We start from the raw sequence: 23,451 nt of genomic DNA, 5'->3' as shown, positions 1-23,451 counted from the left end.
TATTATGCCTTTAATTGCTCTGGCAACATAAAGAATAACAGATTTCTTCAGCTAGAGTTGAACTTCCCACATGTTACTGTTACACATTATCATTCTTAGTTCTGTATTTACAGAACATTAGACTTTTTTTTACCCAAAACTTCAGATTCTCCACTTGCAAGCATAAACATATTTACACATTCAGAGACGCAAAGGTTTCCCTTCTCTTAGACCAGTACTCTTACTACCCCAGTAGAGCCCCAAGCATATCTTAACTAAACAGATTATATATGGAAGCATTTTATACTAAGACCCAAGACACAGACTCCCACTCCCCTTGTCTTCTCTTGGAATAACAGAAAGCCTGCTGCAGGCCTGTATTTATTCCAGTTAATAAATTTGTTCATTGTTCAACCTGCTACAGTAAGGGTCAACAAACAACAGAGGACACACACCCCTTCCATTCCCCAGATGTGCAAACCACATTCCCTTCCAGAGTTCAAGGCACTCCATCCTCTGTGATAGCTTTAAGGCCAAAGACATGGATGAGCTTAGTTCCTTTCCCCTTTGCCCTGAAGCAATCATGGGCATCTATCCTAAGTTGTTCCCTTTAGCCTAACTCTCTCTCTCAATAATTTTTATTAAGTTTTCCATTTTCCATTTCAAAATAAACATTATACATAATACCAGTTTCAAAAGACTTCCCTCCTTCCCCTCCGTGGTTCATTTTACTTGTCTATCAATCCTGCGTATTTTACTATAACCATTTTGGTCAGTTTTCCAATTTTACATCACTCAAATATTAGTTACACTGTTGAATTTATCTTAATGCTGCCAGCGTTTTCAGCTGTGTGAAATTATTTTCCATATACTCAGCAAAAAAATCCACTCTTTGAATACTTGTTCTTTTTGCTCTCTTATTATATATGCTAGTTCTGCATATCCTGTCATCTTAAGTTGCCAGTCCTCCTTGCCTGGGACTCCACAAAAGAAAACTCAAGCCGCCATTATTGCATACATATATATATATATATTTTCTGACACCGGGAACCTCTGTCTGAACTATTCCTAACTAAAAGGCCCCTGGTCTTTTTGGGAAGGTTATTTTAAACATTTTTTTTCCAGCTTATTATAAATCATTCCCCAACATTCTTTAATCTTTTTACATGCCCACCACCCCCTGTAGCCTAACTCTCATCCATGGCCAGTTACAGGCTTGCAGCTGTTTGCCACTCTTTGTTACCGATATTCTGAGAGAGCATGAGGCCCTTTGTATGTTGGAGAAACAGGCGTATAGAGCACATGTATAAAGCACATGACTTCCCTCAAAGAATCCTGGGGACTGTAGTTTCATCCTTAGGGAGCTACAATTCACAGCCCCCTTAATAAACTACGCTTCCCAAGATTCTTTGCGGGACGTTATGTGCTTCAAACGTGTGCTGGGTGTGCTTTAAATGTATGGTGTGGATCTGCTCTAATTCATCCACCGACTGTTATCTGAAAAGATAGAGGTCTCTACGCTGCTGTCCTCCCCTTTCATGTTTTTGCTTCTCTAATATATTTGGAAGTGATAACAGTGCTCAAATGAAGAGTGATTATCACGAAAGCTCAGCTTGATTCTTACATTTTATCCCACGAGTGCTTGTGGACTGGCATCCCTAATGACTTAATTCTCCTTCTCTCTCTTTCTCTTTTTAATTAGAAAAACCACGGGAAGCTTGTTTTGACCCTGGCAACATAATGAATGGAACTAGAATTGGAGCAGACTTTAAACTCGGATCGAGTATTACTTACCAGTGTGATTCTGGCTACAAAATTATCGATCCTTCCACTATCACTTGTGTGATTGGTGCGGATGGAAAACCTGCGTGGAACAGAGTGTTGCCATCTTGCAATGGTATGTACTGAACTGGAAGGTGCTTCTCTCTGCAATTGCAGGCTGGAAGAACTAGTTCCATGTGCACTGCCATGCTCTTAGCCAGCATGAGCCAGTGTGATGGGCCAATGGGGGAAGGAAGGGGAGGGGAGAGGGGAAAAACCTACCCTCTTTGCTGCTCACCTTTACTGCTGTTCTCATTACTGGTGATATAAGGAAAGGAAAGGCTGGAGTGTGTTTTGGGGGAGGAACCTGTTGTAAACAAAAATTGCCCTTTTCCCTTATGGGGTATCCAAGAGCCCATATAGAGTCCTTACGTAGGTTCCCTATTGGTAGGAGAAAATAACAGAGGCCAAGCAGAGAATATTGAGAAGCAAAGCAGCTTGATCTTTATTGATCTGTTGCAACAGGGTGCTCCCCTCACCTGCAGGAAAGGAGGAGGAACCCAGAACAATGGCACACAAGGCCTTATAAAGACTTTTAAAATTGACTCCCTGTAGATCAAGACCACCCCCAGAAACATCATATATACATCACAGAAGGGGTGTAGCTCAAGACCACCACCCCAGATACATCATACCTACATCACAGAAAAGGCGGTCTAAAACAGAAATTTGAATGTTGTTTTTCCTGTTTGCCTGGTTATCTGATTGCCATTCCTGATAGTCTGTCACCCATTAAAATGTTGATTACTCAATTCCTGAGACAATGGGAAGGCTCCCTGACCCCCCCCCCCCCTTGCAGGGAAAACATTTGGTCAGTTTGGGAATCAAAATGGTTTCAGGTCGGTCTTCCTATGCTGATCTATGTACGTGCTTGGTTGGTACACTTATGAACATTACCATATATCTAAAACCTCAAAATTCCTATCACAAACCCATCTCTGTTGAGTGCCCACTGCAATATCCCAGGTTCAATCCCTTGTGTCTCAAGTTAAAAGAATCAGGTAGTGAGTGAAAGTGAAATACTATTGCCTGAGATCCCACAAGGCTTCTCACAGTCAGAGTAAACAATATGGGACTAGATGAGCAAATAGTCCTCTGAAATAGCAGGCAGCTTTCTATGTTATGTTCCTAAATCTTCCTTCAGTTAGCAGATGAAGAAGATCCTGTTGAACCTAATTCTAATTTAGTAAAGCCAGGCGGATGGCCCTGCCAGCCACCCACTGATACGCTGTTCTTGCCTTAGGGCTCATCAGTACCTCCATTTGCCCACCTGCTGCTTTCTCCCAGGTTTAGTGCTGAATCAGAGCAAACATCCATCAAATTTGTTCTGATTTATTGCTAAAGTGTGGGTTTTCTAGGGGAATGCGGTGGGGCAAAGGGAAAACCACTCTGACACACAGGAAGCAAAAAACTACTTGGACCTGTGCTTCCTAGGCATGGAACAAGCAGAAGTGTTGGTGAGCCCTTAGTGACATTCTGTGGCTGAATGGAGTTCTTAATGGAGTTTTATTGAAAGTGAAGCACTAATTGTTGTGTTTTTATATTTAAATAACTTAAAATATGCTGGTTTCACAGAGGGAAAAGACAGGTGTCTTAAATCGATAAATTGTGAAAGATCATCTCTCTCGCTCGCACTGTTATTTCTTATTTATCTAAAGACTTACCAAAACTTCTCCAAATTATTAGTTTTCCTCCCAGAGGTATTTGCCAATGGAGATGCAGTATTGTTGCTGATGATGATTGTTGTTGATGATGATATGCCAGTACATTTTAAAGTAGTAAATATCAATACAGTTTTAAAACAGAAAATAATTCCTCAGGTTTAGCTCATGATTTCATTGCACGAGACGGGAGTTAGTTTAAAGCTTTTGATTGATGGAGTGTATAACAAAAGGTTAAAAACCAGATACTGAAGCCTACTGAAACATTAATAACTTCTCAAGAGAATACATTGACAGAGCAGTCCAACTACTACCTCCACCACCCCTTACACCAGTCTCAAGGGTTGGATTGAGTAGAGATATAATTCTATTCTTTTCAAGCTGAGCTGTCCTCCCACTGGTTGCTGAACAGACAGGCGCGTTTCAAGGGAGGGCGTGGGCAACTGTATGACAGCATCAGGCCCAATAATTCCACCCCCTTTCTGAAGCCAATGAAACGATGTGGTTGCAGATGTGGCAGGGGCTCCACCTCTCTGCAGAGCCCTGGAGGCAGTGGGGAGTTTGGATTGCACCTTAAGGCTGGAATTTTGCACACCTTCATCTTGGAAGCAGGCCCCATTGAAGAAGTGGTTCTTACAGGATTGCACTATATTTAGAATTATTTTGAAGGCAGTATCCTGGATTTCTTTTTCTTGAATAACTGCTATTCCCTATATTTTAACTTGAAAGCTTTTATGTCTCAAAGCAGGATATGAATGCAGGTTTAAAAATCTAAAGAGAATGTAGTTACTTGCTAGGAAAAAAGTCTTGGCAGCTACAAGAAAGATGCAGCCTTTGGCAAATAATGGACATCTTTCATCTGATTGCTGACAACTCCATTTCTGTGTTTCAAGCAAACATTGCAGCACAATCCCATTGGGCTATAAAATGCATACATATTTCCAGCTATATGCACAGACTATCACCCTGTAGCATCACACAAGAAAGTTGTCCTTCCCCTGAAAAATGTCAGGCCACATTTTCTCTCACCTATCCCTGAAATTGCTTTCTTTTTTTTAAATAAAAAGGCTGGTTTTATTCCTTTGCCCAGCTCTAATATAGATAGATAGTCTTGGATCCAACGAAGAGTAACAGGAACTCAGTTCATGCAACTAGTCTTTTCCCCCTGCAAAGTAACTCTTGAGGGCCAAGGGACCATGCCATTCTGGCATGAGATATGGCACTTGAGCTCTCATGGGGAGGAGAAGTTGGCAGAAGTTGAGGGAGGAGGCTTCTCATGTGGGTAGAAGTGTCTTTCTGTCTTCTTTAAACCACTGAGTTTTTCGAATGGGGAATATCATTCTTCGAAGCTGCAGTTGAGAAGCTGTGAAATGTGCGTACATCAGAGAAGTGGCAAATTAGCACCTCGGTTCCACAGCGATCTTGCTGCACACAGACTGCAGACTTGCACACAGTTATGTTCAAGGATGTTTCTTGGTAACTAGGGAAGGGATGTGTTGAGGATTTCGGTCAAAATCGCTATTTATTTTCGTAGTGCTATTTGAGGGAAGAAAATCTGAGAGTAGTGTGTCACTTGCTTCTCTGCACACAAAGGCTTCTGTAATATCAAGTCTCCAGGGATACTATCATTTTCTGCTTTCAAAGCTAAAACCCTCACATTTGCTCAAGGATATATGTTCCATACAAGTTCGGAAATCATTTTTGCAGGGCCGTTAGAATGGAACTACCGTATTTTTCGCACTATAGGACGCACTTTTCCCCCTTCAAAAATGAAGGGGAAATGTATGTGCATCCTATGGGGCGAATGCAGGCTTTCGCTGAAGCCTGGAGAGCGAGAGGGGTCGGTGCGCACTGACCCCTCTCACTCTCCAGGCTTCAGGAGAGACCCACCGCCAGCCCCACAAGCTCGGGGGACAGCGGGGAGGTGGAACGCCGCCATCCTGCTGTCCCCCGACCTAGTTTGGAGGCTGGCAGCGGGGAGAAGCCTGCTCCTCCCCATCGCCAGCCCCACAAGCTCGGGGGACAGCTTCCCACCCCAGCCCCGCGCCTGGGGGGGGGGATATTTTTTTTTCTTTATCCCCCCCCAAAAAAAACCTAGGTGCGTCCTATGGGCCGGTGAGCCTTATGGGGCGAAAAATATGGTAACTTGTACAATTAAGTTGATTGTGCAACAGTGATTCAGAACAACTCTGGGCCTGTTCGTTACATTGCATAAGCCAGATCTATGGTTTGAATCAGATCAGGGAAGTAGAGCTGCATTTAACAGTGCAATCCTATTTTTGTTTACACTACATACATTTTTGTTTAGACCACACTTTGTTTACATCACATAAAGTTCAATGGACGTTAACCTCAGGTAAAATTTTATAGGCTCCCAGTTTAAGTCTCCCTGTGCCATATTTTCCTAATCTAAATTACTCCCAAAGCTGGTTTTGTTTGTTTGTTTGTTTGTTTTGGCACGATATATATATATATATATAAGTGCCTGTAACAGTAATCATGGCAGATTCAGTCACAAATCTCCCAGTGGCTCATCAAGTTTGGCCGTAAATGGACCATCTTGGTTGATTTCAGGTATTTTAATCTATTTATCCAGCCATTTTCCCTTCTCAAAAATGTCCTCATCAAAAAAGAAGAAGAAAAGATTGTAACATAGTTCACTTCAAAGTTCTGTGCAGGACCCAGCACACAGTTGGGAAGGAGGATTAATAGAAGGAGCAGCAGGAGGAAACACAACTCACCTTCAGGGTTCTTCACTAAAATGTTATTATTTCTGCATCAGACCACCATCAAGATGCTCCTTGAGCTGCATGCTGTCAGCACTTACCAGGCAGAGACATCTGTGGAGTTTGCACAGAACTGAGCTGTGTAATTTTTTCACCTTAGTGGGCAATCAGAAGCATACTGAATATGGAGTTCCATTTTTAATATAAAGGTTAATAGCCACTGACAGAAATTTTTATTTAAATGTACTCTACATATTTGTCTAATCCTTTTTTTTTTTAAGCCATCTAAACTAGTGATCACCACTACATTGTGGGGTAATTTATTCCGTAAATTAATTAGGAATTATATGAAGAAACACATTACTTTGTTTGCTCTGAACCTACTGTCAATCAGCTCCACTGGGTGACTGCATCCTGGGAAAGAGTAATATCTACTGTGTTTCCCATGGCCAACTTCTTTTTTTCTAAAGTAAAAAAAGCTTGGATCTTTTAAGGTTTTCTCTGCAGAGAAGATTCTCTAACCTGCCGATCATTTTGATTGCCCTGTTCCATAGGTTTCCCAGAAATACAATAAAGCAATACAGTGTCTTTTTTGAGATGGAGTGACCATAACTACAGATCATATTCTTAACCTGAGTCCACCATACATTTATATAATAGCACTGCAATATTTGCCATCTAATTTTTTGTTTCTTTCATAATAATCCTAACATCAAATTTTCCTTTTCACTGTCACAGCAAAGTGAGCTGATGTTTTCAATAAGCTTTCCACTGTGACCTCGAGATCTCTTCCTTGAGTAGTGACAGCCAATTTAGACCCCATCAACGTGCATATGTCTATTTCAAGTGCATCACTTTGCATTTAAAGTAGACATATACATTGAATCTAATCTGCCATTCTGTTGCCCAGACACCCATGCTTTTGAAATGTACTTTTCGAGAAGTTCACAGTCTGCTTGGTCATGTTGGCTTCTTCAGTATTCATTCCTGATTTATTAAATCAATTATAAATAACTTTAATAACACCAGTCCCAAAACAGCTTCATGGGACCTCATTCGTTGCATACATCCATTGTGAAACCAATCAGTTGATTCCTTGCCTTTTCTTCCTGTTGCTGCTACTTTCTTCTAGCTAGTATTACACAAGATGATTATGATTATTTCAATTTACATTCTCTCCTAAAGGAGTCCAGGGCACTAGACACAACCGTCGGATACATTAAGAAAACAAAACGTGTTTTAAGGCATTCTGAAGACAGCATAAGCCTTCTCAGCCAGTGATCTCTCCATGTCAGTTTCCTCACTAATATTTGGAGTTGGATGAACTATAAAGGAACTCTTCTCTCTTAACTCGACTTAGTGATATGCCACTGTTTGAATGAAAAGTATAAAGCATTTTTGCACCAGTCTATGGCCCCAGGTTTCATTGGAGGCTTCAGTACTCGGAGTAACTTATTCAATTGTACTCTATGTGCTAATTTAAAGTTTTCTGCTCTCGTTGCCTGGTATGTTCCTCCCTGCAACACTTACTCAGTTTCCGAAGCCACCTAAAGGCTTCTTGCTTGTCCTTTCTCCCTTGCTTCTTCCCTTTGCTGCTTCTCTCACTTCAGATCCCTCTGAAAAATCCCTCTACTGCAAAACCTTCAGCACAATCCCTTAGTCTTCATCCCTGGCAGAAACATTTTTGTTCTGTTTGGCCGTTCTGAAATGGTCAGTGTTTGTAGGTAACAGGTGATAGATATGTCGAAGTATTGGAACTCCAAGAATTTTTTACCCGATGTAAAAAAAGTGTTGTTGTTTTTTATAGTCACAAATCGCAGCATACATAATCATGTGGATGGATGTCAGCAAAACCCACAGAGCACATGATCCGTCATGGATTTTAATCTCTCTGTTTTGCAATTTAAATTATCCTATATATCTTTCTATCACATATTAATTGAGCAGAGAGCAGGATAGGAAAGGACCTAGATAGAAGTTTGGTTGTAAGCTTTATATTGTCAGTGGAGATGTTGTTGAAGAGTACCATGAGAATTCGGTCAGGGGTATCTTTACCTTTACCATGAGAATTATAGTGTATGACTTTTCTCTCCCTCTCTTTCTCAAATGCAGATTTGTGTTTTTATCTTTGCAGAATGCATTGAGTACATTCCATACAACTTACCTCTTAGCAATTTTTTTTTTATTTTTAAAAATAATTTTGAAACCATTTTTCAGTCAGAGAATACCAGAGCACTTCACAGGAAACACACACACACACACACACACTAAAGAAACAGAATAATAAAACATTATAAGGAGACATGCAACTAAAACATTGTCTTTTAAAAAACCAAACTGAAGATGCTAAAGAACTTGTAAAAGGTAAAGGTACCCCTGCCCGTACGGGCCAGTTGTGTCCGACTCTAGGGTTGTGCGCCCATCTCACTTAAGAGGCCAGGGGCCAGCGCTGTCCGGAGACACTTCCGGGTCACGTGGCCAGCGTGACAAAGCTGCATCTGGCAAGCCAGCGCAGCCCACGGAAACGCCGTTTACCTTCCCGCCAGTAAGCGGTCCCTATTTATCTACTTGCACCCGGGGGTGCTTTCGAACTGCTAGGTTGGCAAGCGCTGGGACCGAGCAACGGGAGCGCACCCCGCCGCAGGGATTCAAACCGCCGACCTTTCGATCGGCAAGTCCTAGGCACTGAGGCTTTTACCCACAGCGCCACCCGCGTCCCCAAAAACACCTGTTCACTCAGGTGTTTTTAGTGGCTAAAAACACCTGAGTGAACAGATATGTCTTTCTTGATGCCACACAAGCATCAGTGCCTTCCTAATCTCCAAAGGGAGGTGGTTCTAACAGGATAAGGCTACTGAAGGCTACTAGCCATGATGGGTGTGCTTTGCTTCCACATTCCAAGGCAGTAATGCTTTTGAATGCCTGGAATGCTGGAAATCACAGGAGGGAAGAGTGTTCTCATGCTTGAACCTTGCTTGTGGGTTTCCCACAGACATCTGTTTGGCCACCATGAAGAAGACCCACTGACATGTGGCTATAACTGTGGACTTCAACTGGCTGAAATCCTAAACACCTTCCAGAGAGTAAGCTTCACTGAACACAGTGGGACTTAACTTCTGAGCAAACATGCATTGCCACCACATTAAATGTGATGAGTTCTAATCTGATTGCAGTTCAATAGCACTTTCCCTCGGTTTAATGTTTACACATTTTCTTTTTTTCCAGCTCCCTGTGGGGGTCAGTATATTGGCTCAGATGGAGTAGTTCTATCACCAAATTACCCTCAAAACTACACCGTTGGGCAGACTTGTCAATATTCAATTACTGTGCCTAAGGAATTTGGTAAGTTTTATTCTGACGTGTAGCAGTCACTAATTCTTTCATTCTGATTTTGTTCTCGGTGTACAAGTTGCTGAGCTAAACCAAAAGTATTTTGTTTCTCATGAATGAACACAGCTAACATTGTATCTAGCTCCTGAATATTTATCAAGATTATTATTTTTATTCTATTTTGCAAGAATAGTTTTAAGGCTCTACAGTCTCCAGGGCAATCAACAGAGCAGAGTTAACCACAGAAGATACCAATAATCAGAACATATAATGAACTATAACTGAGTACATAAGTTTTTATATGGGAATAAGAATTCATTCATTTTTGCTCATACACAGTATCAGAGACAACAGCAACAGCGTAGTAGGGTTTCTTTTATTAAAACATATGGCATAATCCAAAGATTTGAGTTTCCAGTTCTACCTGCCAAAGGGAGTATTGCCTCCTTTCTTTCAAACAGTAACCCACTACCACCATCTAGTAACCTTGAGTAAACTTTCAGGATGCATTTACAATATGGGATTTGGGGAGGACTTGCCTGTGACCGAAAACAAAAAAGTCAAAAAAATCGCACTGGGTGTACACAAGCTCTTTGAATGCCAAGAATTGCTTTTGGACCCTAATCCATGTACTCCCCCCCCCCAAAAAAAAATTAACACACACAAAATGAAATACAAATTAGAGGTGATGTCTGTATAATGGCTGATTTCCCCCATTCTGGGTGGGTGGCGTTAGTGGCCCCTCGTGGCCTTGCACCATTCCTGGGCAGCCAGATTGTTCAGGTCAGCTGTATGTTAGCATCCACTCCCCGGCTGGCTGCATCATAGGGCAGGATTGCCTGCCAAATCTCCCAATCAACTGGACCCCTAGTGGGTGAAGCCTCGCTGGTGGACTATGAGTCAGAGGTTCCCACTCTGGTCCGCCAACCACGCCAAGACCCCTCTACGTGGTCTGCAGCATATTCAGGGCACCGCGTTAAAATGCTCTTGTTGGAAATCTCTGTCCAGAAGCCCAAGGGTGGAGCCTATGGCCATAGAGGTTCCGGCAGCAGCCTGAGGGCGGCCTTCATACTAGATAGACATCTTGTAGAGGCAATAATCCCTGGCACCCAATGTCTGAGTCGAAATCCACCTATGTCTGGAATCAATAAAGTTGTGGCCAATTTTATCCCAGGTGGTTGTCCGATTGACTTTATTCAGCACACACTTGCTATAGACATGGCACCCGGAGTGGTCTTGGTGTTGCGACTGGGATTACAACCTGTGGAAACACAATAGAAACCTATGACATACATTTGGCCCAGATTGGGATTGAAGGCATCTATTTCTAAAATAAACTGGGACGCGGGTGACGCTGTGGGTTAAACCACAGAGCCTAGGACTTGCCGATCAGAAGGTTGGCGGTTCGAATCCCCACGATGGGGTGAGCTCTCTTTACCCTTTTTAAACATAGCATGCTATAGAATGAAAGGATACATTAGTTAATTGGATTTTTAAAAATCTTGTTGTTGTTGTTGTTGTTGTTGTTGTTGTTGCTGCTGCTGCTGTTGCTGTTTTTTGTTAAATTTCTAAACCACCCTTCTTCCCAAAGGAGCCCAGGGTGGCAAACACCAAAACAATAAAACAATACTGTTAAAAATAAAATAAAGAAATCAGGTTTTCAGCAGACCAATGTTTCTTCCAAACCAGTAGTAAACAATGGGTTTTCACAGGGAAAGCAGCAGAGCACCCCCCAACCCCCCCCCCCCCGTTCAGACCCATTACTTGAAATCACTTGAAATCGAGGGACAAATAGAAGTTTGGATGGGACATTAATCTCGGCAGATTTTTTTAGACTCAGCTAGTTTGACTTCTGCGTCATGTGGTGTCAAACATAAGATTTGTGGGCCTCATCAGGTCACTTTAGAGGGTTCCAGTGTGACCCACAGCTAACCTACCATTCTTCATACACTTCGTTCTGTTTTCTGTGCTAGAAATCCACTAATTCACTCTTTGCTGTTGTGTTCAAGCTACAAATGCTTAAGGATAGACATATTGCCACAGCTGTAAGAACTGTATTTCAGCTTCCCCAATTTATGGTGGAATTGATGGTTTGGTGTTGAGTTCAAGTAGAACTAACATTTTTCAGTGGGAAATTATTGGCTTTGCCTCAGATGTCTACGCTGGGTGGGAATTTCCCATCCAACTCATTTGAGTTTGACACCACTGGATTGAGCTAATAAATTGTTCCTACAAGCTCTATATCCATGAGAAATGTTTATTTTAACTGAAGTGTGTGTGTGTATGTGCTTGACATAAATAAAATTCCCCCTTTAGAGATATGTATGGGGGGGTGGAAGGGGGTGGATGGCCAAACTAACAAAAAAAGTAATAGATTTTGTTGCAATTTAAAAATAAGCTTATTTTTAAAAAACCAAAACCAAAACGGAATTCTCTTTTCCCTTGATACCGAGGAGATACAATTTCACAGTAGGTAAATGCAGTTTTGTCAATGAGGGAATTAACTAAATTCGATCAGATAACACATTTCAGTGATTCATTGTCTCACTCAGCTAACTCCACTGTGCATCATGGGAAGCATTGCATTACTCTTTGACTGAGGGTGGATTTTTGTTGACTTTAGACCTGGAATAAAGTATGAGATAATGTGTCTACAACATTATAGTTCCCAACAGATAACACTACATTTGGTTACTGTGTTTTTCTTTCCTGCCAGCTCTAGAGGGTATAAACGAGAGATGGATAAAAGACTGGTGCATTGGAGCATTTAAATAAGAAATCACTGAGCATTCAGAATTATTAGTGTCCTGAGATGGCAATTACAATAAAAGCCTATTTGAGTTTTATACAGGAGACATATTTACGACATTAAAGTATGAGTTACAAAGTGCTTTCCCCCACTCACCTTGTGGTCAAATAGACATGTAATTTCTTTGCGTCATAGTACTGCTGATGAATTCTCTGACATTTCCCCATACATAATATTTTTAAATCTCATTAAATTTGCTGAGAAAACCTATGGCTGGACCAATATTTTAATAGTTAATAAGGAGATAACCATTAGAAGTAAATATTTCTACTAAATGAAGATTTAGTATTTATTATTTCTCAAAAGGAAATGGATATTTTTATCATTATGTTACAAAGAAACAGTATGAACATTTATAGTAATAGAAAAAGCAATGCCAATACAGTCGCACCTTGGATCCCAAACGCCTTGCGAGTCAAACATTTTGGCTCCCTACCGCCACAAACCCGGAAACGAGTGTTCCAGTTTGCGAACGTTCTTTGGAACCCGAACATCCAACGGGGCTTCTGCAGCTTCTGATTGGCTGCAGGAGTTTCCTGCAGCCAATCAGAAGCCCTGATTTGGTTTTTGAACATTTTGGAACTCAAACGGACTTCTGGAATGGATTCCGTTCAACTTCCAAGGTACCACTGTATTTTGAAACCTAGTTTATAGCAAAGGAAAACCATGACACAGAGTAGAATGAGTTCAATTTTGCCCATGGCTTTTGCTGTTGGACGCACATGAAGGCTACTTGGTGTTTTGATTAACATAACAACGTGGGTGGCACTGTGGGTTAAACCACAGAGCCTAGGACTTGCCAATCAGAAGTTTGGCGGTTCGAATCCCTGCAACGGGGTAAGCTCCCATTGCTTGCTCCCTGCTGCTGCCAACCTAGCAGTTCGAAAGCACATCAAAGTGCAAGTAGATAAATAGGTCCAGTGGGAAGGTAAACGGCATTTCCGTGCACTGCTCTGGTTTGCCAGAAGCGGCTTAGTCATGCTGGCCACATGACCCGGAAGTTGTACGCTGGCTCCCTCGGCCAATAAAGTGAGATGAGCCCCGCAACCCCAGAGTCGTCCACGACTGGACTTAATGGTCAGGGGTCCCTTTACCTTTACTATCACTAAGACTACATAAACACCAGTCTTTGGGCATGTGGATCTTTTGCATCTGCTTGGTGTATAGTAATGAGCCGAAGCAGGTTATTCCTCTCTACATTGTTTTGTTGGGAAAACAGAAGGGATCCATTCTGTTCTGTCAAGGTTCTGGTGTGAATGCCCTCTTTGAACCAACTCAGTTTGGAGTATGCAAGGAAAGGACGTAGCATGGGCTGTTCTGGGATGGTACCTTACTGGCAAATCACGGCTGTTTACCAAGAAAAGAAAGTGGGGAGATGGTGTGGTGCAAATACAGCAGAGAAGTGCCAGATTGGCTTCACTGCTCAGATTCCAGGTGTAATAGATTTTGGAAACATCCATATAGGTGTGCAGCTGCTGTGAACAGAAGGAAAGTAATACATTTGACATATCAGCTATACTTCTCCCCCCATCCCCTCATTCAGAGATGGTGAAAATCTTGAATGGCAACTTGCCTTTCCCAGAAAGCACAACCCAGGCATTCAGTCTTGTTGCCTAGAAGGCAGCAATGCCTATCCTGTACTCCCCAGACATGTATTTTTTATGACAGGAGAAGCGTTGTCATTGCAGCAATCAGATCTGCAGAGACCTTGTATGCTTGGATCCACTGGCTGGAATGAAGGTCTGACCCTTGCCTCGGGAGACTCTTTTACATATAGTCCATGTCATTACCTCTCCCCAGCCTTGGGCATATTAAAATGAAGCCCTCTGCCACCTCACCCTTTCTTTCAAATTAAAGTCAAACCACAACTCCAGGCACAGTGCAGGCAAGTCTGATACCAGAGCTGGTCTTCAGGCAAATTCCTGCAACTCTTTTTGTACCTTCCCAGAATTAGTCTGCTGGCTTCCAACTGAATAAGTGGATGCCACACAAAATTTATCTTCTTTGCATTTATATTTTCATATTCATAGATTTTACTCTAGTTTTATGGAGATTTTCATTATCCCAACAACCAGGCTTTCCACAATGTAATCATTATGTCAGGATATGTCTGTGCACCAAAAGATTTTTAGAATATTCCCGCACTGACAATACTTTCCAAATGTCAGTGCATGGAAGATTGTTGAATTATTAGCACTCACAATGAGAATCAATAATGTACAAACAACAAGTTGCTTTAGAAAACAACAACAACAACAATCTTCCTTTTATCCCCAAAGAACTCAAGAAACTTAAGCTAATTTGTCATGTTTTACATTTAATATGCACTTCATTTCTTTTATTATATTTTTTTCCAGTTGTGTTTGGACAATTTGCCTATTTTCAAACAGCTCTAAACGATGTAGTGGAATTATTTGATGGAGAATATCCACAGGCTAGACTTCTGAGTTCACTTTCTGGATCTCACTCAGGTAAAAAAATATTTCCTAAAAAACACTTTGTGGAAATATTCCCATTTTTTATTCATGTTTAGAGTCATTGTTTCCCCTAGCCATTGCCGCCGTTCCTGTCTATAGTTATTCTTTTTCTTTAGTAGATCAATGTGAGATTATGCTGCGAAGTCAGTGACATGATAACCATATAGATTGAATTTAACTATGATGTAATCAGAGCAAATAAAATAAGTTAGGAGTGAGGACAATGCTTCTTGGATTAGTTACATATCTCATTCCACTCAGTCAGGAATCCAGTAGGTAGCTACTTAGATGTGTGTATTTGTTCTCTCTTTTTCTGAAGTTCAGAAGTGAATGCCAGAATTTACATTCCAAGAACAGAGACATTTGCATATGAGAGATATATGAACATGCATGGAGGAATTCCAAGGTTTTCCGGTATAAAACATACTTAGGGGAAAAACAACCTTTCCTAAGTATACTCAATGGGTATGGAATGCAGTGGGAGGGGGACAGAAACCTAAGCAGGAGAGGGGGTAGAATATTGAGGAGGAAGGCATAGGCAACTAACTGGAACAGTGAACAGGAACATTCCACATCACCAACATTATGTTGCAAAACTCAGGGCTAAGCCCAAAGTAAGTCATTGTAAGTAAGACGGAAACAGTGCAAATAAGCAGGTGGATGTTTTCTTCAAGCTGTTTAGAAATGTGATTTTAAAAAGGTGTTTTTGAACATGCTGCAGTTTATTTATGAAAAACGGTACTTAGTTTCAGCAAAAGTGAGTTATTTTATTGTATTACGTCTACCAATAAAACAGTACATAAAAGCAATCCATCTCAAATGTAAATGTTTCATGCCAGTGTGTATAGAACACAGGCTTCTGTTCTCTAGTTATTTTGTTCATGATTTCTCTCTGTTCATTTTAATTTGTAGGAGAGACTTTGCCCTTAGCCACATCCAATCAGATTCTCTTGAGGTTTAGTGCCAAGAGTGGAGCATCTGCCAGGGGCTTCCATTTTGTCTATCAAGGTATTGGTCTTTTTTTTCTTTTTTACCTTTTTGTATTTTGTGGACTACGTTGCCTTGGCCCTCACTGCCAGAGGAAGAACTCAAACTCCCAGTTCTAGTGCTGCCCAAGGCTTTCATGCTTAATTGATTGGTACACAAGGTAAAATACAGGTTACAAGGTTCAGCAGGTACGTAGGAGGCAGAATGCATGGCTAAGTCCAGTCAAACAAGTAACACCCACCCATATCTTCTTTAGAAGAGCAGGGCGGGTACAGTGATAACAGCTTGCCTGAGACTAGGCAAGCAAAGGGGGATTCCTTCAAGTGGGCTGGCTCTGGGAGGTTTGTCTGTGCTGGTGCCTGTGTGTCCATGGAGATGCAGTCAAGGTTGTCTCAGCTTCACTTACTCTCCAGAAGGGAAGGCTCCTCACTGGCAGGAGCAGGCTCTGGAAGCAGGAGGTTACGAGTGTCCAGTGTTGTAGGGAAGGGGCATTCTTTTGACAACCTGCTTCACCTCTCCCTAGTATCCAGATATCCATCCTCCAGGCCATCTGTACTCCTTTGCAGCATCAGACACTATTTGGAGTCTTCATTCCATTTTCCCCATCTTGGTCAGGATCCCTTTCCATTCCTCCTCAGCCCCTCTACAGCACCTCCACATGGGGTCATGACATATGTATGGTCTCAGTAGCAACAAATATATATATATATTTGTCTCAAATAGTCATGGGAAATGCAGTGTGTTTTAAGTGCCTTTGTAATTGATTCATGGCGTGTTTTGCAATCTTAGCTATTTTCTTTTCATTCACAAGGTGTGTTATTTGTCATGATTGTGTTCAGAGATTAGATTAGGCACCTATAGAGTATGCAGTACCATGCAACCTGGTGTCTTAACCCATGTGCTGAACTCCTCATGTGCAGCATTCATATGCCAGTGATTTACAGAACAACCCAAAACCTCTTTGGACAGTGGTGGTGGTGGACATAGATGTCTCTCTGTTCAGCCCTGCAAGGCTAACTTCACCACCTGCTAGCTGCCACCGTCGTCATTACATTCTGGTGATGATCCCCACCTTCTACCTGTCAAACTAGTGGGTGTGGGGTGGAGTTTCCACTGTTAAGATCACATCTGCTGCCATTGTGTGATTCCTCTTAGCTTGAACTCTTGAAGCCAATTTTCATGGGCATTGGAGGCTACAGGAACTGGGGGAATTGGCCAAAATCTCCTTCCTTCCTCTTCCATTAGTGAAGTCAATCACTGGATCACAAATTCCTTCTGTGATCAGAAGAAGTAACTGAATTCCATCCTACAAGACCTGCCCCCAAATAAGGTGTATGGGATTGCAGCAATCATGATTTCGAATACTTTGGACAGCATCCAATGTTTTTCTGTATAAATGAAGGCACCTCCACTAGAGTTGTCCTATTGAAAGGGGTCACTGTAGGAGGGGAAGTCATTGGATTTGACCCTATGTGTTTTTTTGTCTTCTGCTACTTATAAAAATATAGTTCCGGATTCAAAGATTGGGGGTGGGTAGCATTTCATGATCATGTAACAAATTGTTCAGCAGTGTTGTATTGTTTGCTAGTTTGGGGAGGGAGGGGTAGTGTTTATGTTTATTCATCACTGGCATTAGGATATAGGATTACTCTGTCTAGTGGCATTTGAGAATAGGAAATGCTATTCTCAGCATCTCGGAATGAATCAAGTAAGTAAGCCTGCTTTATTTATCTCTGGAGAACCTTGCAGCTAGTCAAGTTTCCATTTTTGGAAGATGAATGCATTAGGATCCCTAGCTGCTAAAGCTTTAGCCAGGGCCATGCGGCTTGTGGCATTTAATTAGATTTAATAAATATGCTACCACAATTTGGGGATTTTCAATCTTCTTGTGAAATATAGGAACAGATTTCCCAGGACTGCCTGCCTGCTAATGTTAAGATACCTCTGAGAGCAGCATCCCCATTCCTGAATGAACACTCTAATCTGGCCTGCAAAGTCAATCATTTTATTTATCACCCAGTATTCCAGATTGACCCTATTACATGTTTGCTTTTCCACTAGGCTGATTTCTATTTTGTTTCATAGCACTAAAAGATGAATAATAATTACTACAGAAAATGCAATTTCTCTCTGATACCATCTAAGAAGACTAACTTGTCAACATTATGGTTTAGAATTAGACTGAGGATTAGGAGGGAGAGGTGCCCATAGCTAGCCTGATTGTATATTCTGTTCACAGCTAGTGAAATATTAGATTTCAAGCTTTGGATTTTGATATAATGGCCCTTCCTCCCCCCGCCCCCCACAAACTAATGACATTTTCTCTACATATTTCTTTTTGTCTCCAATAAACTGCCTTCCTTTTTGTGATGACTCACATTTCTTTATATTTCATACTTCACAAAAAGCAGGATGATTAGCTGTTACATGAATGAGTGGAACCTCTACAAAAAAATCCTCAAAAAACAGTGTTGACATTTTATAATGTTAACTACCCTCACATTTTCAGTACAATTGGGTTTTAAAGGGAGTCATTTGCTCTCATTTCCATAATTATGCTATGCTGGCTTATTTCCTATAGTTCTCTGAAACATCCAGTGCTGGCCCAAGACATTAGCCCTTGCAAAGCCTATATAGTTTACTCTGGCAAGAGTGAACTCACATTCTACCATTTCAGGGCCTTTGCACAAATGCAGTTTGTTTGCTTGTTCATTTGTTGTACAGTGATACCTTGGTTTACAACCATAATCCGTTCCAGATCCGTCTAGTTGTAAACCAAAGCAGGTTGCAACCCAAGGCATGCTTTCGCCAATGGGGCCTCCCCCCCCAAAAATGTGTTGTAATCCAAAAATAAATGTGTTGTAATAAAAAAAAAAAGGGACACGCACTTCCGGGTTTGACGTGGTTGTAATCTAAAACGTTTTTAATCCAAAGTGGTTGCAAACCAAGGTACCACTGTATTTATTAAATTTATATTCTGCCCTCCCCTCAAAGAAGCCCAGGGCAGCAAACAACAAGCAATAAAACAATGAAATCTGCTTTGTATTAGTATTTGTATTTTTAAAAAAGTATCTGTCATCATTCAAATAAGTTTTGTAGGTGTCCCAATGGGTTCCCCATTTAAATCAGGCAAATCTGTGATCAGTAGTTGCTGGACTACAATTCTCTTCATTGTATGATGGCTAGGGTTCATGGGATTTGAAATCTAACACCATTTGGAGGGTCACATGTTTTACAGTGCTTCTTTAAGAAGCAGTATGATAATCCTTGCTTCTTCTTTAAAATATACATGGAAACACAAGGGTTGGAGCTTTGTGGCATTGCTAGTACTTCCCAGATATTCCACATGTTATCCTATGCCGTAATGGGCATAGGCAACACCTGACCAAGAGAATGAGCTTTAGTATCGCCTCCATTTGCTATGTTGATGGACAGATATTAAGAAAAATAAGGGATACATGTCATGTGACAAAGGTATTTGAGAGCAGAAGCAGTAAAGGAGTCTAGAAATGTTGTGAAATGCTGAAAAGCTGCGGAATCATTTAGCATGCTGAGTCACTGTGACTTATCTTGAGGATGACTCATTGTATCTGCTTGCAGGCAGACTAGGTGTCTCATTCAGTGTCTGTGACTCAGTATCTGTAGTGTGTCTGTGTGAGGTGGAGCCTGTGATCTGTGAAGCCTGTTCTCAATGGAAACTGTGTATGCTCTGAAGCTAGTTTAATCTTCTGTTCATTGTGCTGTTATTTGCAAACAAGTTTCATTTTAACTCAGTGAAGCTTTTATTCTTTTACTGAAGAAGACTCTGCATTATTAATTTACGTTGCGCGTCAGTACATCTAGTATGGACTTGTGTGGGACTTCTACAGGGCTTCTACTGCTAAAAAGCAACTGAATGGGAGAAGGCCTATTACTCTGTATATTGTATTTTGCTACCGAATAGTGAGGAGCTGGGATGTAGCCACTCTAGGCAATAAAGGTCATCCATATTGCCAGGGCCTGTGGTGGAAGCATAAGCATGCCATCAATGCAGTTGTGTAGACTGAGCCCAGTTGTGAAGTGTGTGGAGTCCAAAAACCCATACTTTGTCACTTAGCAGCAAATGGTGTTGTACATAGAATGCAGCCATATAAAAGCTGAAGTTCAATACCCATTTGCTTATCCAGCGGTTTATCCCCCCCCCCAGCTGCTTTTAGCTGAAATGAAGAATAATTCTTCGCCAAAGTAGTCTAACTCAAATCAGTCACACTACATTCCACCCAAAAGGCGTGTTTCTTGTGGACTTGGTCTGTCGTACTCATCTATTTAAAGTTTAGTTGTCAAAATTAAAGAGTGGCTTGACTGAATTTTGGTGTGACTGTTGTGGAACAAAAGTGACTCAAGGAATTTAACCTGATCGGTATAATGATGCTTTTAGCCAACAAATCATCTTTCAGTTTCTTTAAGGAAGCCTCTGTTAGTGCAAACTAAATTCTCTGCAGTTTCTAGGTGATGTTTCTCAGACTACACTTCTTTTCTCCTGTCCGTGCAGCTGTTCCACGAACCAGTGATACACAATGCAGCTCCGTTCCAGAGCCGAGATACGGTAGGAGGATTGGCTCTGAATTCTCAGCCGGTTCCGTGGTTCGCTTTGAATGTAGTCCTGGCTATCTTCTGCAAGGCTCCAAAGCCATCCGCTGCCAGTCTGTGCCCAATGCTTTAGCTCAGTGGAACGACACAGTCCCAAGCTGTGTGGGTAAGGCATTATTATATTTAGGTCATCCGTTTCTAAATCAGAATTCAAGAACACTACTTGTTTCATCAAGTAGTATTTAACACTTAAATTCTCTCTCCATTGATTAATACTGGTCGTGTCCAATTTAAAAGAGCAATTTGTCATTTCAAAAGTAATTGAGTACCAGCTGGTTGGTAGGCAGTATAGTGTTTCACATAATAACCTATTAGATTAACAAGGTTGATGCATGTTTTGCTGAATATTTATTATCAGTGTGACTGCCTCTAAAATCATAAGTATAATATGGAGCATAATGTCAATGTCTAGAAATCACCCTTCTGTTAATTAATTGATTTTTTTCTCCATGAAACATCCTTTATAGCAGATTTATAACTGATACAATTAGAAGTCTGCTGTTACAATGTCATATTTTAGAATAACAAGATCCAAAATAAATTCATCCAAACAATGCACTTAACACTGTGTTTTGTCAGTGAAACTCGCTAATGGAATTGTGTTTACTGTTTTGAATTCTTTTGCATGTATTAAGTCCCCCCCCCCCCGTTTTTTTTTACTCTCAAGACTTGTGCATTACAATTATTAATAATACTGACAGGGACAGTGTGACTTTAGAGAGAATAAAATAAGATCATAGTGATTTGAATCATAATAGCTAATATAATTTTACCTGAGTACATTCAGCTTCTAGTATATTGTCATGGGGCAGAAGAAAGTTCTGTTTTCCACCTTGGGCATAACTAATTCCAACATCACAGGGTTTCATCTTTATTTTTATTGAAATTCTCTTTAATCTGGATGTTAAGAAGCATTCATCCTCTCTCTGCTTCATATCCAATATAAATATAATTAAAATTAATATATTAATGTTGCATGGGCAGGCCTGGCAAGCAACCCAGTTGGTCCTGTCTTGGCTGATCTGGGGCAGGTAGCTGCAGGGTAGCTTCAAGCCTACCTCTCTTCTGTGGCACAGACCCTATTTCTCTGCCAGCTTCAAAGAAGGGTTTTGTTTTATTTTTCTCTCTTTCTTTTTGTCTGTCTACCTCTCTTACTCTGAAGACTCTGTGGCTGTTTTCCTGCCCCATTCTGTTTTCCTGCGCTTTTTCCTACTCCAGTCTCACAATGAATTTTGTGGGGAAATTGGACTGGAATAAGAAAAAGGAAGAAATTCTGGCATAAAGTCACCTGAATTTAAAATATCATTTCCATGGTTTGGCAGCCATGGTCACTATTAGAGAAAATTTAATTGAATGTTCATATTTCCATGCATACATATATTTATAGATACTTCCTTTGAATGTGAAAGTGTGTCTTACTTTGGTTGAAACGAGGTCTTATTTCTATTGTTAGTGTTACTTTGCTGTTCCCTGAGCCTGACTTTACCTTTGTCGTTATCTCTAATTCAATTTTCAGTGCCATGCAGTCGAAATTTCACTGAACGGAGGGGTACTATATTGTCTCCAGGCTATCCCGAACCTTATGGTAACAGCTTGAATTGTGTGTGGAAAATCATAGTGACTGAGGGATCAGGTATTCAGGCAAGTCCATATTTTGCCCACAGTGGAATATGAACTACTTCATAATAGTAGAAATGAATTGATTGTTGATCACTCCTCTTCCCAAACCCTAGCCAAATCTAAAGAAAAACATCAGCTTGCTTACATGTATTTATTTATTTATGGCATATATATGCCATCCAATCAATTATTTTCCCAGAGTGGTGTAAAACAGTAAATTACAGTTAAAAACAATCAATACAAAAATGTAAAGGAAAACAAATCACACAAGTGTAGCAGCACAAACAGCATCATGAAAGCATTATGAGGCAGCATAAAACCAATAAGTCTATGATGTAGATATCTTAAGTCTGGACAAGTATATAGATCTCTATGTTCCCAGAGTTTCAGAGTATCTTTGGCTCAGAGCCAGTCCAAGAAATTTTGCTGTCCATGGCAAAGGGCAAGATGCCACCAGTTAATTCCATGAGCAGAGGCTGACTTTCAACACTGGCAATGGAATAACATCCTCCACTGTGCCTGGGGATGGCTGGCTGCTTCAAAGAGCGCATGATAGGCTGTGTAGCATGCAAGTCTCTGATCTCCAGTAGAAGGGAATAGGTAGGAAGCTTAAGAGGAATGCCACTGCTGCCTCACCTCAGCACCCGCTGCCTGAGTGCAGCATCTTTTTCACTTGTCTATTGGTAAGTCTATCCTGATCAAGTAACAGACCCTCTCATTTCACCCCACATGGCGCAATGAAGCTAAAATCACTCCTGTCTACCCTACTTATTATGCTTAAAAGAACCAGTTGCAGAATCAGGATCGATGTTGCAGGGTATTGGGACCCTCGGGGTCCCTTCCAACTTTGCAGTTCTGTGAGTCTATGATTCTATGATTCTTTTATCAAAGCATTATTTTATACATAGTTAAATAAAGCAATATCACCATCTGCTGACAGCTAGAGAAACAACTAATGAGGGCACCCAAGTGCATTCGGTTAATTTAACACCATAAATATGATGGAAATAAAATCCAGCTGTACCCAGTGGGGTACTGATTAGAAGTGGATATCAGCTATGTGTGGAGGCCAAAAAACGAGGCAGATGGAAGTGCCAATATCCCCTCACCCTCAAGTCAGATCAGGGCCTCCCAAAAGTCTTGTATTGTTCTGTTTTTTTATTATTACTTATTTAAGGCGGGACATACACTTGAACAACACGAAAGAAAGAAAGAGAAAATTGAATTAAAATCAAAATTAAGCATGTTCTGTTTTTAATTCATTTTTCTATTCAGAATAACTCCAGGTTTTTGTATAGCTCTGTTTCTCTAGGGAAGTTGGCTTTGCAAGAAGTGAGGTTGTCCCACATGTTGTCAGTAGAGCACCAAAGAGCTCTGGACTGGGTTTTTGTTGTTGTTAAAACCCAGCAATA

The 23,451-nt window shown here is 41.0% G+C and overlaps 1 protein-coding gene across 5 annotated transcripts in view; it reads left to right on the top strand.

The window, feature by feature from the left end:
* Positions 1 to 23,451, top strand: part of CSMD1 (CUB and Sushi multiple domains 1) — a 920,428-nt gene that overhangs the window by 776,453 nt on the left and 120,524 nt on the right. For all 5 annotated transcript variants that reach the window (XM_083431289.1, XM_083431288.1, XM_083431290.1 and 2 more), the window contains 6 exons: positions 1,682 to 1,876; positions 9,413 to 9,529; positions 14,684 to 14,797; positions 15,716 to 15,811; positions 20,322 to 20,525; positions 21,936 to 22,060. In XM_083431289.1, the coding sequence (XP_083287415.1) occupies positions 1,682 to 1,876; positions 9,413 to 9,529; positions 14,684 to 14,797; positions 15,716 to 15,811; positions 20,322 to 20,525; positions 21,936 to 22,060 (851 nt within the window). The remainder of the gene's footprint in view (positions 1 to 1,681; positions 1,877 to 9,412; positions 9,530 to 14,683; positions 14,798 to 15,715; positions 15,812 to 20,321; positions 20,526 to 21,935; positions 22,061 to 23,451) is intronic.

Source organism: Podarcis tiliguerta (assembly GCF_965153285.1).
Source record: "Podarcis tiliguerta genome assembly, chromosome: 3".
NCBI lineage: Eukaryota > Metazoa > Chordata > Lepidosauria > Squamata > Lacertidae > Podarcis > Podarcis tiliguerta.
Note: the sequence above shows the minus strand (reverse complement) of the source record. Positions and strands in the feature narration are given on the sequence as shown.